The sequence below is a fragment of the Pteronotus mesoamericanus genome, unplaced genomic scaffold, assembly GCF_021234165.1.
Source record: "Pteronotus mesoamericanus isolate MK-2021 breed Mesoamerican mustached bat unplaced genomic scaffold, CSHL_Meso_final contig_90, whole genome shotgun sequence".
NCBI lineage: Eukaryota > Metazoa > Chordata > Mammalia > Chiroptera > Mormoopidae > Pteronotus > Pteronotus mesoamericanus.
This window is the reverse complement of record NW_026555277.1, coordinates 43595884-43614062: the sequence shown is the minus strand read 5'-3', so window position 1 is coordinate 43614062 and position 18179 is coordinate 43595884. Positions and strand designations below refer to the sequence as shown.

The window sequence follows — 18179 nt, the reverse complement described above, 5'->3', positions numbered from 1 at the left end:
ACATTTATTCAAGTCACAAAAAGGACAAATTGAGACACAACCTGGAATGTTGAAAACAGTACTAGATTAGGAGTCAAGAAACATGGGTCCACCCATAGCTCTGACAATATTCAGCCTTTTTAGCTTGGGCAAGTCTGTGGTCTGTACCTCAGTGTCCCTGTGTAAAGTAAAGGATTTGGACTTGAGAGTTTCAAAGAAACCTCAAAGAAACACAAAAGTGGGGACTTACATATATTTGAAGATGTTTTATTTTAGCAAGTAAAATTACTGGAAAGCAAAAAGACACAAAGCACATACCACTTATTATCACCTTTGCTTCATAAAAAGAAAGGACATTTTAATTCCAAGAAAGTAGAAAAAACAATCTCAGGGCTATTTCTAAGTCTAACTTAATGATAAACTCACTACAGTATGGTTATCCAACAGGAATAGCTATCAGTGAGTGAGAACCCCAAGAACCTCTGTTTCCCAGTATGACACTCTGTGAAAGAGGAAGTGTGGTGGAGGGGGACATTTGATACCTCTTAGTGTAGTGTTCTTGCAAGAGTTTCCCAAAATTCCATTATTAAAGAACTATCTTCATAATTTTTGCCATATTCAAGCACCCAATTACTATTAGCTTAAGGTTGTTATTTAAATTGACCTTTTTTTTTTTTTTTTGCTTAATTACATTTATTTCAAAAGGAACTTTATATCACTACCTCAAATTTAGTTTTAGAGGAAAACTAAAGTCACTTGTCATATAAAGATAACCAGATAACCATGAAGATAAAAGTTTTGTTTTATTTTATTTGAATTTTAAACACTATTGCCTCCAAAGGCCCTGAGACTAACATGATCTCTCGCCTACAAAGAAAGATTAGCACATCCTAGAACAGTATTAAAGACTAACACTAAACTGAGCACTCGATATAATCAGAGAGATCAAGAAAAAAATAGAAAAGAGACACCTTTTCCACAGGGAGTGATTCATTGTTGTGTGATGCCACATGCTGGCACCACATGGGTCATCTGTCCACTCTGCCCTGTCCCCTCCTGCCTCTGAAGGGGTAAGGTACTCTTCCTCTTTCACAGACTGGGGAAAGCAGCAAAGACTTTGGTTCGCCTGAATTTTTAGTATCACTAGTTTGAGAGAGAGCTGGGGAGTGGAACCTGAGAGATAAGCACAAGTAGATAAGATAGAGGACAGAGGGTCAGCCAGAGCGGGCAGGGGATCTGAAGGACAGTGCCTGAAAAGCACTGAAATTCACATCAGCTTCTGGTCTGCTGAGTAAGATCTTTGCCATAAAGCCACATTTAGAAAACGGGTAGCAAGCTGGTTCACAATTCCATGTAGTAGCTCATAGGATCTGGTCAGGTATCACATCTTCTTATTTCTAGATCCACTCCAACTTTAACAAAGAATCTAAGATGATTAACTAAAGCAAAATTTCGGATTCACAATAATAATTTACGTTTTTAGCTGTGAAGGCCATTGCTAGTCATGAAGTACAGCAGCTTTACCTATGCTTTATAATTCAGAAATTTCACTATTAAAATGTTTGAAGCAAGCTATGGAGCATCTATCATTACTTAAAAAGTTAATTAGATTACATAAAAGAAATAATTAGATTTGCATTTTTATCTTGGTTTTAAACTTCCAAAGAAGATCACAACAGCCTGCCTGTGGGCAATTAAAAACAGCATACAGCAGAAAAACAGAGGAGAGAGGGTCTGTTTTTCCTGGCTAATTCATGATTGAAGATAGAATTACAAAATATTTTAAGGGCTTACTGAAGCTGGGGGCTAATCCTAAACTTCTAAGCTTTGTTTATAACCCTCATTTCATTGCAAGAAAGTATCAGATACATGTACGGTGCCAACAGAAGTATCAAATTACTTCCAATGCGTTTATTTGGTCCTTTCAGAGGCTGTTGGAAGGAGATCCATTACCTGATCAATAACACACAAAAAAGGACTATTCACTAGAGCCAAAACAGGAGCACTGTAATTGCTTTTTGTTTATCAATGCTAAATACAATTAACAAAGAGATACAACATAAAACGGAGGGACTATGTGAGACTGGGAGGCTCCTGACTTTCTTCAGTTTTTCCGTGGCTGTTTCAGCCTCTCCAACAGACAATAAAGGCAAAGTCCAGCTCTTAAAATTAGAGGTCAATTAGATACTTAATGATGAAGCATATCTTCAAATATATATCTATTATTATTATCCTAGCAAAAAATTAATTAACCAGGTCATGCAGGCCATGAAGGCTAATGTATAAAGTAATTATTTCTGATCTTTAGACAACTCCTTCACATAAATGGTAGCCCTTATTCTGCTCAGCAGATACCTGAAATGCCTGTAGTTAATCATGTTGAAGGAAACAAAAGGCAGGGTTTATCTCCTAAAAAGGTGAGAGTACATCACAAATTATTCTATTTAATCATTTAAGAACAATCACCTTCTTGCCTATAATATTAACATCTCCTCTGGTTAATAGACAGGAAGAAAGAAGACGATGCATTAAATGGTGTTCTATCGTAACAAACACACAGAGACAAAATACACAAACAGCACACAGGAATATGTTATAACCAAAATAGAAAGCACTATGTATGAAAAAATACTCATATGCCCTTAAGAAGAGAGAAGCATCAGTGACTAGACCAGCGCTTGGTTTTGTAAATAAGCAGCATGGACCACAGCATTTAAAAGAGCAAGTCATTGTATAAGAACAAGAATATCTGCAAAGCAGCAGCAATGGCATTTATTTCCAGCCTCTCACATACTGAGTTCACCAATTAATGAATGTATTAAAAGACAAGGGGAGAGCAATTAATACTGTATATTAACCATAAAAATTAACAAAGAGCTAAGAATTTCAAGTTTCACAATTATACTCTAGAAGGTGGGTGTGTATATGCTGACTAAATCATTGGCCTCAGCCCAGGAAGCCAAATGCCCAAATGAAATTTCAACCAGCCAGTCCATTCTTAAGAGACAACTGTTGTTTGGTCAGCAATGAGGAGAGGACACTGTCTGTAGACCACACAATACAAGTCACTGGAATACCATTAAAACTGGGGTCCGAATGGACACAAATAATTGGATAACACCATTCATGCCTGGAGAAGTAGGTTTTTCATAAAGATATTTTAATGAGCCGAATTCTCTTGCAAAAATTAAGTTCTAACAGCCAAATACTCTCATTAAATGTGTTCCTATTGACATACTATCAAAACCAAAGAGTGTGGTATGTTGTGTCCATGAAGAGTATCTAGATTCAAAAACCATGACATAGTCAAATGAAGGTAAATGAATAAATATATGGGTGGATCAAAAAGTCAGGATTTATAAAGTATGCCCTGTTTTGCTTAGACTAGATTTACAGCGGTGGGCAAAGTAGATTTACAGTTGTAAGTGCATGAAACACAAAGCTTATTCTTGTATTATTATTTATTAATTATATTGTTTATTTGTATTATAACTGTTAAACTACTTTTGCCCACCCTGTATATGTAATAGTTGATTAAAATACTGTAAATATGCTTTGATATGTCCAATGGATTAAAAGAAAATTTTGTTTCCTTTTTTTTACTTTTCTTATTGTTGTTCTATTACAGTTGTCCCACTTTTTTTGCCATTGCTTTTCCCTACCCTGCCTGAAAATTTTGTTTTCTAATCAACTAATTCCTAAATTTATTTATTTTTACAAATAAAATTCTCCAGGAGACTGGCTAAGAAATTGGGTAGGAGAAAGAGGGTGACATTTGAAGCAGTTATCTGTCCTTTGGAGTTATAGCATGAGACTCAACATTCCCAGCTCCATGAATTCATACTCAACCATCTATTAGTTTTGTTTTACATAGAGTTGATAAATACTGTGCTATTTTTGTCCTAAAAATAGCAAAAATGTCTAACTATGGCAGGGTGGGGACTCCATCCACATCGGGGGAATTACTTAATATGTAACAAATTAGAGGAATCAGCATTTTCACCAAAGCACAAACAGAAGGATATGAATTCACTAAGCAGCCTCCTAAAATATCTGTTAATATTAAAGCATTTTAAAAATCATTTAAAGTTAACTTGATTTGGAATGGTAAAAATTGACCCTTCAAAAATATTAAGATATTAGTTCACCAAATCATTCATCTTACTTTTTAAACAAGGCTTACATGGTTTTAAAAGCATGTCTTTAAAAACTTAGGCTTTACCAAGGCAGATTATGTTAAAAAATGATGTCCAAGGAAGGAAAATATATATGTATAAAAAAAGTAATTTTAGCTGCATATAAAAATTTTGAACAAGTACAAATAAAATAAGCCAGTAAAATAGCATTACAATAGCACCTTAATCATGCCTTTTCCTATGTCTAATGAAAAATCCTGCTTTTAAATTTGTGTAAACCATTCATGGTGTCATTTGTTTCCATTACAATAGGCCCAGATGTATTTGTGGTTGTTGTGATAGGTTAGATACTCTTTTCTTTCTTTCTATTACAGCTTGAGAACTCCAAAACAACAGTACTAATTCAGGAGCAGCATTCTGAAAAAGATGTAAAGAATCTTAAATGTAACCACCTCACACTCATGATCCACAGCCAATGGCCAAGGCTTAATCTTGCTGACCATGTTAGCTGATAGGTTCTAGGACTCAAGATTTTAAGAAAAGAAAAACAGTCAAGCTTGCTCAAATTGTCCCCATATTCATTTGCGTTCAGAAGAGAAGCTAGGTTTTATATTTATTATTTTACTCTTTTGTTTTCAAAAGGGAGAATGCTTCCTTCATGACAGAAAAATGTTCAAAGTATCTCTTAAATCCCATTCCCATGTTTTGCTCAAAAAATATATTAAAAATTAGCTCTAAAATAATCTCTCCTAAACTTGATCATGTCTATGGCTTATCAAAAGCCATTTTTGAAAATACAGTCAACCCATTCCCCTTTCAAAAAAAATAAAGTAAATCAATCAAATAAAGTTGTCAGAAATAGAATGTGTGTTGTGTAAGGAGTAAGTATTTTTCAGCATTTAAAAAATTCTTTCAGTGATCTCATACTGATAAGATAAATACTGACAAGATATGCAGTAAATAGTAGCTCAGGACAGAAGGAGCTGTAAATACAGGTTATTGCTTCCCATTATTTTTTACAATATGAATCCTGGTTACAAAGAATCCTGTATTTCTAAAATGAATATAACTCTGATACTCTGAATTTCTCAATGCTTTTATAATTTATACTACTGAGATCAATTGTTGATTAGCTTCAATTTAAAAAAAAATTATACATTGAGAAATATCCACAAATGTTAAAAGCAATTAAACTTCTATTAGAAAACTTGGAACAACAATTTTTCCATCTCCTCAAATTGAACATTCTGATGAATAATATTTTAAGATAAAGTTCAAATTCCTGAAAAAGACATAAATTTCATGTACTCAAGCTGTAACTATAAAGTCATATGTAATCAATAAATAGTAATAATACTTCATAAACATACATTGAATTGGTTGCTTTTCATCTGAGAGCCTCAGTACCACAGGCAAACATCAATTAAGACAGCCACTTAATACAAACAACATTGAACTAATAAGTGAAATACATTCAAAATAAAGAAGTAAGTAATAAAGAGGTAGTAAAAACATTAATAATAAGTAACTGATATGAGAACATCTCAGGGAACTTCTTACATTACTGCTTTACAAATATGAGAAACAGAGAGAACTAAATGATCAGGTTATTTAACACCTACTGAGTTTTCAGAGAGGGAGCTAGAGAAAAAGGTAGGAAGCCACACGCTAAACATCTTGACCTTAGTAATAGGAGACACACTGAAAATTCTAATAAGAGCAGAACAAGGGAACACCTGGACAGTTATTTAATTAAGTATCTCAGCATGAGTTATAAAAGAGATATCAGAATGAGAAATTATTTCAAGATTTAATTGTCAAGGCTGACTGTCAAAAATGCCAGAGAAATTCCATTTTCTCTACATTTGAACTTTTTATTTTGAAACATATAGACGTGCATACAGAATATAGAATCAGAACTAATTTTAAAACAACCACCACCACAACAAAGTTCTGGTTAAAACCTTCTTATCATGGTGGTCAAATTAGGCACAGGTACTTTTTCAGGCACTAAATTGGTATTTAAGTGCAGTGAGTACTACCTGGAACACTAAGTATGATTAACAAAATGAAGCAAGGATCTAAGTTAAAATCACTGGCTTTCATTAATAAGGTAGAAGATTAGAGTGAACAACAACATTATGTGAATGATTTTTTTAAGAATACAGAAAGGTGTAATAGTAATTTCAAGTAAGGAATAATAAAATTCAGAATGTACTGCCCCAACTAAGCTGAATCACAGATCCCAGTGGTTAGAATATATCCACAGCCGCCAAGAGAAACCACAGAGGCTGTGGTGGGTACATAGAACTCTGGCATCAGTACTCCTACGGATTACTCACCAGACAACCACACCTCTGTTCCTATCCAAAAATGGAGACCACTTCCTTACCTATCTCAAAAAGCTGTGAGTTGAATTAACCACCAAGTATCTAAAGGAATGGCAGAAATCAAAATTCCTTCCAGGCCACTGACATTATGTTCTATATACAGTGTTACTCTGCCACAACAAAAAAGAGAATTTCTAAATTGTGTTACAGTTATTCAGAAACAAGTTATTCTTCCTTTCTTGACTATAAACTCCTTGAAGACAATTATTCGTCCATCTTTATATTCCCCTCAGCATCTAACAGAAATGCAATTAATATCAAGTTAATAAGAAAAAATTAATTATTAATAACATTTTCCCAGGTCATATGATTGTTCTCACAACTAGCCCAATCAGATAGATAGTCCTAACAAGTAAATAAACATAAGCCTCTCCCCAAGATACTGTCAGATGGTAAAATACAAAGCAGAAATTGGTTTGTGGCAATCAAAATATCATGTGCATGCTACTTTGGAAACCGCTAGGTTTCCACAAGGTTGTATCAGGCAAATGGCAGAAAGAAAAAAGATAGAGATTTTTCTGCTTATGCATCACATCATAAAGAATGCTTAGACCACCACTTAGTCGATATTTCCTATATCCACTTACACAACTGTATACAACATTCTTGAATAGTAGCCATATTGGTGCTGTTTACAAGACAGGGGTGCATTTGCAGCATTTTAAATTCCATTTTCAAGGAGGAAAGTATCCGAGTATAATCAGACAAGAGTAATAAAATACACTGACCTGGATCTGTTGCTGCAGGAGATTAATTTTGTGCTGCTGTTGCAGAAGTTGCTGCTGTTGTCTTGCAATCTATAAGAAATAAAGTTACATTAAGTTAAAATGAAATGCTTACACCTTTGCCTTTACCTCAGGCACCTCTCCTGGCATTACAAGAATGCTTTACTGCACTTCTCTGTGAAAGAGTTCCTATCCAACGCAAGCGGCAGAATCAGAAATTTGGAGAAAAGGAACAATTTCAAACAGGTGCCATTTCTCAGCTCACCCCTAACTCTTTATCCATAGGTGAAAACATCCCCTTGTATTACATTTGTGAACAGCTCATCCACATCTATACTGATCATCTGGCAGGAAAGGGAGTTTTGAAATCTGATCCTTGGAGAATAAAGATGGAAACACTCTGGCTTCATTTTTCTAAAGAGCTTAATTGGACATAAAAGAAGTAAAATCTGTAAGCAGAGACAGGAAATAAATTTCTATTAATGATAGTATGGTCAACTTTGGTGAAACCTCTCCTAATGTAAAGAATTTCAGAACTGAAAAGACAAACATCGTCAAGGGAGCACCAAGACAATACAGCAAAATGTCAAAAATCATTTTTCTCTTTTTGTTGATTTACAAAAGTGCATCAATGAAGTGATGCGCAAAGCCTTTTTAAAACAAATTTAATATTTATCCATTTATCTTTCTGAGGACAATGTGTTCTATTCCCCTTGCTTCATCCAAAAACTAAGTTCAACATCTTAACACATCATTGGGACTACAAAAAGAAATGTTAACCGCTTCATGCAAGCCCCGAGGAAAACTGAATCTTCCCCTCAGGAGAGCAAACAACTTCTTTAGCATAATGGTGTTTACAGTGAAACATGAGTTGGCCATCAGGCTGCTTATTGCCACAAAGGCTGAGCGGCTATAGCTTGAGGCCCAGGGCGATACCCTTAGAGAGCACACACTCCAACCTGGAAAGCCAAAGAGAAAAGTGGCCAGAGAGGACTTAGACTGATTTAGTGGTGTCCTTTAGGCAAGTGCTGGGGGAGGGGGTTCCCTATTTTTTCTTTTTCCAAAAGCCAATATTCTAGAATGAACAATGTTGGATGTGAAAATGAGCGTGGATCAACCCCCAGCCACATGCTTTGAGTCTTTCCGATGCCTTAGCGTACAGCAGAGGGAAACACCTAATCACATTTTCATTCCGCAGAGGAGGATAACATAGCAGTCCGCTCCCAACTGTTGCTTTAAGGTTTCTGGTGATGACTGGCACATATCAGAAGTCATGGTAAGCTGTCCATAACAGTTTGGGACATGGGACCACTCTTCCCCAAAGCTCTATAAGCAAAATGGAAACAGTATCTAATAAGGTTGGAAAGGCCCACTTTGCTTGTCATCATTCAAATTAGAAATGGGCACAGGCTGGTTGGGGAGATGGGTGAAAAAGGCGAATGGAGTAAGAAATACGAATTAATTGCTACAGAATAAACATGTATGTGTAAAGTATAGCATAAGGAATATAGTCAATAATATTCTAATAACTATGTATGGTATCAGATGGGTACACAATTTATCAGAATGATCACTTAATAAGTTATCTAATATCTAATCACTGGGGTGTACACCTGAAACTAATATAATATTCTATGTCAACTGTAATTGAAAAAGAAAAAAATGATTTAAATTGGAAAAAAAAAAGAAATGGACAACTCACTCTGCGACTCTAGGTTTGGATGCTGGATCCTCTGAATATTTATTTCCTCTTAGCAAACCAGTGAAATACCACTAGGCATCTAATATTGATGGTCCCTCCTAAATGATGAAGTGCTGCATAGAAATGCATCCAGAACACCACAGTGCAATTACTATCATCCACTCTAGACGTATGGTTTTGACACAGTGAAGTATGGTACATAAGCACCATGTGGCTCAAATTCTGAATTTTATTTGCCAATCGGTTGAGCTACATGCTCGCTTCATTGAGCATGACAACCTAGTTTTAAGTGTCATTTAATTTTCATTTTGAAATATAATTACAAAGTGTTCACTGTAAGATATCACTCGTCTGCAAATGTGTCAAGATTAATTTGTGCTAGCTTATTCACAAGTGTCAATAGTTAATTACTGTGTCATCTCTGGATGGCTAAATGACATTCTAACTTCTGATTTTTTACAGTGTTCCTTTATGTTATTTTCCATTAGGGGCTGAGTCCATATTCCTACATGTGGGCAAATATTCAAGCATATAAAATACCAGACGTCACAACTCATTAAAATCAACAGAGCATATATTGCTCTATATACCCCTATAAAATACATTTAACTGAAAAGATAATTCCAGTAATAATGTCAGATTCCTAAAAACTGCACATTAATTTGGGTCTGTCTGATCTAAAGCATCAGGGACTACTCTATAGGATCACTGTTGTTAGATTAATGTACTCTTATGAGACAGGAAAAACATTTGGGAAAGTGATTTATTTTTTAAAAGATATACATTTAAACATTGCTACTTTTCCTTCTTCCTCACTTCTAAATCAATGAAATCAAATTCTTATTGGAGCCGTGTGCTAACTTGTTTTCGATGATTTGCCTATGCTACAAATAGAGTGACCATATAATTTAGCATCCAAACCAGGCAACTTTCACAAGTGGAAGGGAGATTATTAATACTTATCCTGGAAAACAGATGCGATCACCCTAGCTTTAAAGTTAGAAAAAAATCATTGGCTCTGTGGGCTAGAAGAACCTCAAAGTTTTTCTAAACCAGAACCCTCTTTTCTGGATGAGAAGAGTAAGGCCCAGAGAGAAGTGACTTACTCATGGTTAAGCTGCATTGGGAATACATGCGCTGCCTATGTGAACAAGTACGCCTGAGTAATTAATCAAATCCAAATGTTCTGGAATGACGTTATCATTTCAGTTAAGCCCAGGTGCTGTGATGCCTTTCTTGGTCCTCTATGAATCCGCTCAGTATTCTTGAAGACCCTGATTTACAAAAGGCTTTTATCTTTCTTTCCTTCTTCTTCTTCTCTTTTTTGGGGGGGAACACTTATGACAAATAAACCAATCAATGTGATTACTCGCTGAGCTTGGCACATTCCACATCCCCAGTTTGTCAGCTCCTTTTGCAGGGCTCACCTGTTCTTGCTGTTGGCGAGCAAGGTCCATTTGCTGCCGTTGTTTCTCAATTTGTGAGGCTGCCAGTTTTTTCTGTTCATCATGCGCTGCCAGGAGCTGCTCCCGTAAACTGATCAGCTGGGTAATCATGGTAGAGAGCTGCCGTTCTTTTTCTGCCAGGCTCTCAGGTGTACCTAAAATGGAAACAAGAATATATCTCACAAGTTTGAGAAAGGTATGAATGAATTGGGGAAAGGATAGGAGGGGGACAGAATTAGAAAGGGACTACCCTAAGACACTTAAAGATACAGGAGAATAAGTGGAGGTCATTGTGAATGTAGGAGCGTTACAGAGTAGGAATGTAATGGATGCTAGGGTTAGGCATTGCCCCTGCCAAGAAACCGTATTGTTACCAATAAAATTCTCACTCACTCTTCCCTCTTTCTCTTAAAAACAAAAAAAGCAGAATTACTTAGTCCATTTTCTCCCTTTTACCACACTCCTCTCCCCTCCTCCCCCAAATCTATCAGACCAAGCTAGTAAACAAATGATACTTAGTACCAAAGATTAGAAACTATGGGTTGTATTAATATTCTATAATCACTTCTACTGTCAGTGACTGGCATAGGACCTAAGACATAGTAGGTGCTTAATAAATGTTATTTAAGGAATTTTCTGGTCATTGCCCTCATAAAATTTTTCTATTGTGCAAAGATCTGTCTCTGAAGCTCAGAAGTCAGGGGTCACTCTCTCAGCCATGGAACGAAGAGACAACTGCCTTGCCTCAGGTAAGAAAGGATTGAACCTGACTTTTTTTTCCCCTCTATGAGGGGATCAAGCTAAAGTTCCCAAGTTCATCCTTAAAGGCAATGTTGCTTGGGGGGTTCCCTCTCCCCTTTGTCATTTGTCATTCTTCAAAGGGAAGAAACACATTCAAGGTTGAAAAGGTTATGCATAAGGGTGTGCTGTTTAATGAGTATGATGTCAGTGAACACTTATGGTATGCACTAATGGTGCTGAGCAGTCTTTTTATGGGCAAATTGCACAGCTCTCCTAAGTAAAGGGTACAGAATCCTTTTGTGAATCTAAATTAGAGCATTTTACTGTAGCATAAGATAAGAATTTCAACCCACTGTATTTGAGCCACACAGGTTTCATTATGAAGAAATGATCTATGATTTGAAAGCTTTTCAGAAAGATGCCACCAGCTGTCAAAGGGGACAAAGATTGCCGATTTTTGTGCGTGTGGAAGTAGAGACTTCCAATCTCCTTATGAAACCCCCTTCATTCCTGCTAAGAAAGCACCAGGGTAATCTGAGAAACTAAAAATATTTTAATTAACAGTGGCCATATTTTCTGAGTAGCCCCATGGAGAAAGGGAGCCATCAGAAGATGCTGGCTAGCACTTTCTAATACATGATTCCACAGGGTTGATGTCAGCAAAGAAGCTACAACATTTAGAACCACTTTAGGATTCTTTTTTTTCCTAAATCCTCACCCAAGGATATGTTTATTGAAAGAAACATTGATTTGCTGCCTCCTGTACGCGCCTCCACCGGGAATTGAACCTGTAACCTAGGTATGTGCCCTGACTGAGAATCAAACCCAAAACGTTTTGGTGTACAGGACAGTGCCCCAACCAACTCAGCCTCCTGGCCAGGGCTGCCTTAGGATTCTTAATGCCAATCCAAATCCTAAACAAACAAACTGTCAATATCATTATCCCTTAAAGATTCACTGAGCAGAAAGATGGCCTAAAATCAAAATTAAAAGAAAAACAAAATAACAGAAATGATGTTAGAAAGTGTATTCTACTGACAAGGGAACAAATATTGTATCAAGGATAGTGAAGAGCTGTCTTTCTAGGTACTCAAATTGATTTTTTAAAATCGGCTTTTATTTCGGCAATAGGAATTTCATCTTGGTAAAAGAATGAACTTCTTGATCCAGAAATATTAAAATGCAAAAGCAGGTTTACCCCGGGAATCCAAAAATTTCTTGAAAAGCAACACAAGCTTGGCGAACATATATGTTTATATATTATATATATATATATATATGATAGGAAGATATAAAACAAGTATGAAATTAATTTATTTACTCATTTCATTCATTTTTAATTTTCAAAAAATATTTCCTGAATGGCATCTTTATGCCAGGTACTACATCGAGAGCTAAGGAAACTGAATCTGCGGTAAGAAAAAGCCAAGCTCCCTAATGTCATGCGATTTGTAGTCCAAAGTGGGGAGACACCTTAATGAAGTGATCATATATATGAATGTAAACTACAACTAAATAAGATTTACAAACAAGACAGATATTTGAGAGTAGGTTTAACCAAGTTTGGGAGGCCCAAGTGTAGGGAAGGTATGGCTGAAAAAGTAAGAAATTGACAGGAAGATGAAAAGAGTTAACTAGGCAAAGAGTTGGAGGGTGGTCAAGAGCTTTTCAGAAGGAGAAAACAAGAAGGCATGGGCCCTCTGGAGTGGGGGAGGGGGAGTTTCGGTGTGTTCCGGAAGGTTAAAGGAGATGATAAAGCCTAAGCAAGGAAAATAAGGGGGAGTAGAATACCGGATAAGGATAGAGAGGTAGAAAAAGGTCACACGTTTCAGCTCCTTGTAGACAATGTTAATCAACTGCATATTTATTCTAAGAATATTCCAAAATCACGAAGGTATTTTAAAAAAGAATGGTGTGGTCATTCTGGCTACAGTGTGAAGAATAGTTTGGAAACCTATGAAAATAGATAAATTAGAAAAATGCACATTTTATTACACATACTTTTTGCAACATTCTGATCTACGTGTAATTTTCTTGTTATACCTATCTATTTGAGGTGAGTTAAGAGAAATCTTATTGGATACTGGGAAACTTACTGAACCATAATTCTTTATTAATAAAGAAGAGCATTCATAGGAAATTTGGGTCAAAGACCAATACAGAGACTGGAAAATTTTCTCTTCTCCCAGTTTTTACAATGTCTTTTCAATGGTCATCAATATTTTCCTCTGTCGCCTCTGCACAGGGAAAAGAGAAGCTGAGAATAACACCTAAGTGACTGCTTAGCCTCTTCTGTTCAAAGTGAAGCCAACAGGTCTGTAAATGCATTGGTGCTGATAGACATGTTTAAGTATATCTAAATTTACAGAATAACACCCTTTTACTTAAGCTTTTTTACAAAAAAGATTCAAATTGTTTAATTATAGAAATTTGGTGATGTCTAAATAAGTTTTTCATTAAACTTAAAAATATGTGTTTGAGAAAAAAATCAAAGCAGATAGCAATATTTTTAATAGGATTTAGGTACTTATATTAGTCTGTCACTATCTTTTCCTTAAATTTGGGGAGCACAGATATATTTTGAATAGACATAAATGGAATAAAAAAATTCAGTTGTAATGAAATTTCATGAAAATTCAGCAGTAGTATATAACAAATCTAAAATTACCCCTGAATGGGAAATTATATATATGTAATTCGAGAGAGAGAGAGAGCACGCCATTAGTTCCTTGGGGGTCAAATTAAAGAGAAAGCAACCTACCCTATACAATAGCTTACATTCTTTAAATGTATAGGCTAATCTGTGTGCACATGTGGTTATTTTTCTGTTCTGTACCCATTGTATTTCCTCACATGTAATGAATGGTTCAAACTCTGTGGTGCTCGGTTTTCTGTTTTAATTAACAGCAAATATTTATGATGCGGTAACAAAAATAACATCAAGTCTGAATCACACTGACCATCCTGAAAACAAAAATTATCTAAAAAAATATGAGTTCGATCGAACATGACTATAACTACCAGTGTTGTTAATGAAGTAGACAATTTATGGGACATAGTGAGGCAACCTAAATGCTGAGGCTATGTCAAGGAAGACAAAGGACCACATAGAATGCTTTTCTGAGGTAGCTTAACTCTGTGTAGAAAATCTTGTCTTAAATTGTTTTGAGGTTTGATACAATCAACTTGGAAGGAAGGTAGACCAGATACTGAGGCTCTGCCCAGGCCAGCAGAGGTCATCAGTAGCTGCCTAACATCATCTGGTTCACATCCTTAAGGCTATCTTAAAACAGTTCTCTAAAAAGCATTGCCAGAAATGTGTCTCTCCCACACAAACACAGAGGTAGTTCCATAAACCACAAAAAAGGGAACCAGCAGAAAAAGCTCCTGTACACAGCTTCTCTACAAGTCAGCGTGCCTGCTTTTATCCAATATCACACACAGTGTGCGCCTGACACTTTCCACTATAAACTGTATCTATTCTCCAACTCCAAAGACAGTGCAGCAGTTTTTTATTTTTTTTTTTCCATGGGGTCGTCTTTATCCCCAAACCACATCTGTCTTGAGTTTCTCTCAGATTAGTCAGGTGGATCAGTGCTCCCCAGGGCCTGCTCCAGCTGAAGTATTTTAATTTGACTAAACACCTGATTTATTTTATCTCTCCGATGAGAAAGGCAGTTTGTCTTAATAGAGCCTGTCAGCCCACAGCCCCATTCACAGCAATTTACAGGCAGCCAGGGACGCTGGAAGAGAAGAGTGCCGTGATTCTGTATTTTATCCTCCTCCAGAAAGCACCTAAAAGCAGCTATTCACTGCTACTGCATGTGGCATTTTAGAACTGAATTAGCTTTTTATTCAAGTAACTACACTTGTTGTGAATAGCTTATCTGTAAAATTGCTACATTCACTACTGATTTTATTAACCTTTGGCTCTATCACAAAATGGTCTTCAGTTAGGAAAGACCTTTAAAATTGACACATTTTTTTCTTAGGGGCCTTTATTCCAGTGACTTCAGATTTACTGAGTTTGATCCATTGAATTCTTTACCAGTTGTACTTAAAGTTTTGAGTCTCAATAGGAAGTCAATAGTGTGTAAATAAGGAAACACTTTTCAAAATGTAAATATGGCAGCAATTTCCCTCATCAAAAGTTTTCAAATAACATCTCTCACTAAAACAGTTTCAAAAGCAGCCTTTTAGCCCTTTTTAGTTATAATCTGAAGAACTTGAAACAATTAGCTAAAAATAGACTATTTTTAACTCTTCAAACTATAGCTACCTATCTCTGTAGCCCCAAAACCAACAGAGACAATTCAAAATTGATGAGAATTTAAGTAAAATAATAAGTTAATAAGGAAAAAAAAACACTTCTTGATGTAGAACAAAAAATTAAAATTAATCAAGCTTAAAATTTATCACAAAAGTTAGCACCACAACCTGCTAGTTAACTTTTCCCATATGAAATATATGTAATTACAATCAGTGGTGCTAGAAAGAAGACTGAACATTGGGAAGGCACTAAAGACTCCACACCTGGACAAGGCAGTACTTTGCAGCACACTTTAAAATAGAGATTTGTCTCACCTCTTTTACAGTATTCTCATACCTAGGACTTCCACAACATAAAAATTTTAAACAGGTCACTCTTATAGCTGTCCTCTGAAAGTGTATCACTGCTATGTGGTGATAACTAACTTTTTCTAAAGAGAAAACCCAGAAATAAGGACAGTGGTAGAAAGACTGACAGAGAGAGAGTAGGGGAGACACATGGGGAGACAGATGAGGAAGAGGGAAGAAGGGGAGGTGTGCACAGGGACAAGTAAATTAAATTTTGTAAATTTCTCTGCATACTTTTTATCTCTTCATTTTTTAAAATGAAGGGCAATGGTGTTAAAACACAATGTTTCCCAAGCCAAATAAAATTAATATCAACAAATGGCATTATCTAGAAATGTGTGTAGGGAATTTAAAGTAAGACTTCTACCTAACCATTCTCCGGTATTGGATCACACGTTACTATAATAAACTTAATAGGACCTAAAAATGAAATTACAAGAAGCCTGGTTGACTAACAGTGTGTCTGTGTTTAGAACAATGGGGAGGGGTACTGGTGGTCTTGGAGTGGAGTTCTGATGAAGATATGCTTTTTCACATCAATCCTAGAAAGATTAAAGCACTTAACTGTAATTCCACAGCGGCATTAATCAAGGGAACTCGGCCAACAATACAGAAAGATTTTAAATTAAGTTGAAAAGAAAAGCTCTTAAGAGTCAATTCCCTGGTCAGTTCTAATTTTTTTTTAATGGACATTGTTTAAGAAGAAAGCCAAAATACAATGCTAGTCATAAAAGAAAGCTGCATTTGATCTTTTCTGCCCACAGGTAACCCGGTTCAACCGCTGCGCCTCACACTGCAGCCTCCTCACACATCAGATGGGCTGTGATGTCTCCACTTCACAAGCTCGGTCCATCATTTAGCATTGGCCTTTTTTGATATAGCCTTCTTTTAAATGTCACAAAATAGGGCAGCAAAAAGTCAACAAAAAATAAATAGGGTAAGCTGAAGAAACGAACAATCTATCAGAAGGTCCCCTGATAAAAGTTACTCTGTGGTGACTGCCTGAGAAAGGAACTCCTGTCCCAGAGTACCAGCAGCTAATTTGAGTTCTGATTCCAACAGCAGTTTTAAAAGCTTCCTACTCTAAAGGGCCCCAGTGCATCATAAAGATAAAGGATTTCAGTACAAAACCACCACAAAGACCTCTATTATCTTATCAGTCTTTGGTTACAACAGCTGAACCAATATGACTAAATTCTGAATGACTTTTTTCAAAACAGCAAAATACTGGAATTTATTTGTTTTCTCATCAGTCAGCTATTGTCATTGCTCCCATATGCTACTGTCCATTTCTTAGTAAATGAAAAGTTTAATAAATGCAGCAATTGTGCTCTTAGAATTCACTTAGGGACCACTACAGAGGAAATGTAGCTCATAGATTTTTTTTTCACTGAATGTATGAGAATATCCTTCTTAAAATATAAACAACTCTCATTTTAAAATGTCATTAAAATCTTCTGTGTATACAGAAGACAAGGATACCCAGGAACTCCTTAAATTAAGGTCAAACTCTCCTGTCTATTCTAGGCACACTCACCTCTCCTTCAGCTTCCCCTCCTTCTAGCTGCAGAAGGAAGTCAATTCCTGGATCAACGGAGGTCTATTCATGTTGCAGATCCCAAAAGAACAGGAACAATCCCCGGAATTCTGCCATCTAGGGTCCTAACCTCACAGCTGGGGCTTTAGCCCATTGTGCTTTATTAGCACATCATTTTAGGATCCGGAAATGAAGGTATCCTAAAACATCTTGTCTTCAGTGTAAGACAGGCTGCCTTTACATTACTGTTCTCTATCAATGTTAATTAGTCAACAGCTATATCTCCATAATTTACACATAAAAATGGTAATTTCTGGACTTTCAGAAACAAGGAATTCTTTAGGCCTTTGGGGAGAACAAAAATATTATTTGTTTGATACTGCCACCAAGTATTACAGAATTGGCTTTTTCTCCAGGAGCTCCATCAGAATTAGGAGATAGGAAAGAAAAGATGAAGAAAAACAAACTTTATTTAACAAGGCCATCTTAAAAGACTACTTGTGTTATCTTAATTTTCCTGCTAAAGGTTGCATTGTTATTTTCATTTCAGAGATTAAAAACTAAGGTATAAAGAAGTAAAGAAACTTGACCAGGTCTGAGCATTTGATTGGGTCTGGATTCAGGTCTTCTAATTCTTAAACCAAGGACCTATGGAGCGGAAGGCAGAGGTATCTTCCCTCAGACTGACAATACACAGTAGGGAATTTCTAAAAGTTAAAAGCAATGCTCTAAGGAACCTAGTATTTTAATGCCACATAAGGCTTAGAAATTTATAACTTCTCATAATGCTTTGTTAACAAAATAAGAAGTTTAAAAGCTTGGCTAGGCAATCAATCAGGCAACCAAAGAGGTGAGTAAACTGAACTTTGACATCTTATGGATGTAAAAACCAATCTTGACATAAAGT

At 36.0% G+C, this 18179-nt stretch overlaps 1 protein-coding gene across 25 annotated transcripts in view; it reads right to left on the bottom strand.

Moving 5' to 3' along the window:
* The window catches only part of SOX6 (SRY-box transcription factor 6), a 606402-nt gene that overhangs the window by 186446 nt on the left and 401777 nt on the right, over positions 1 to 18179 (bottom strand). For all 25 annotated transcript variants that reach the window (XM_054586042.1, XM_054586045.1, XM_054586046.1 and 22 more), the window contains 2 exons: positions 10360 to 10532; positions 7234 to 7302 (listed from right to left, as the gene is read on the bottom strand). In XM_054586042.1, coding sequence (XP_054442017.1) covers positions 7234 to 7302; positions 10360 to 10532 — 242 coding nt within the window. The remainder of the gene's footprint in view (positions 1 to 7233; positions 7303 to 10359; positions 10533 to 18179) is intronic.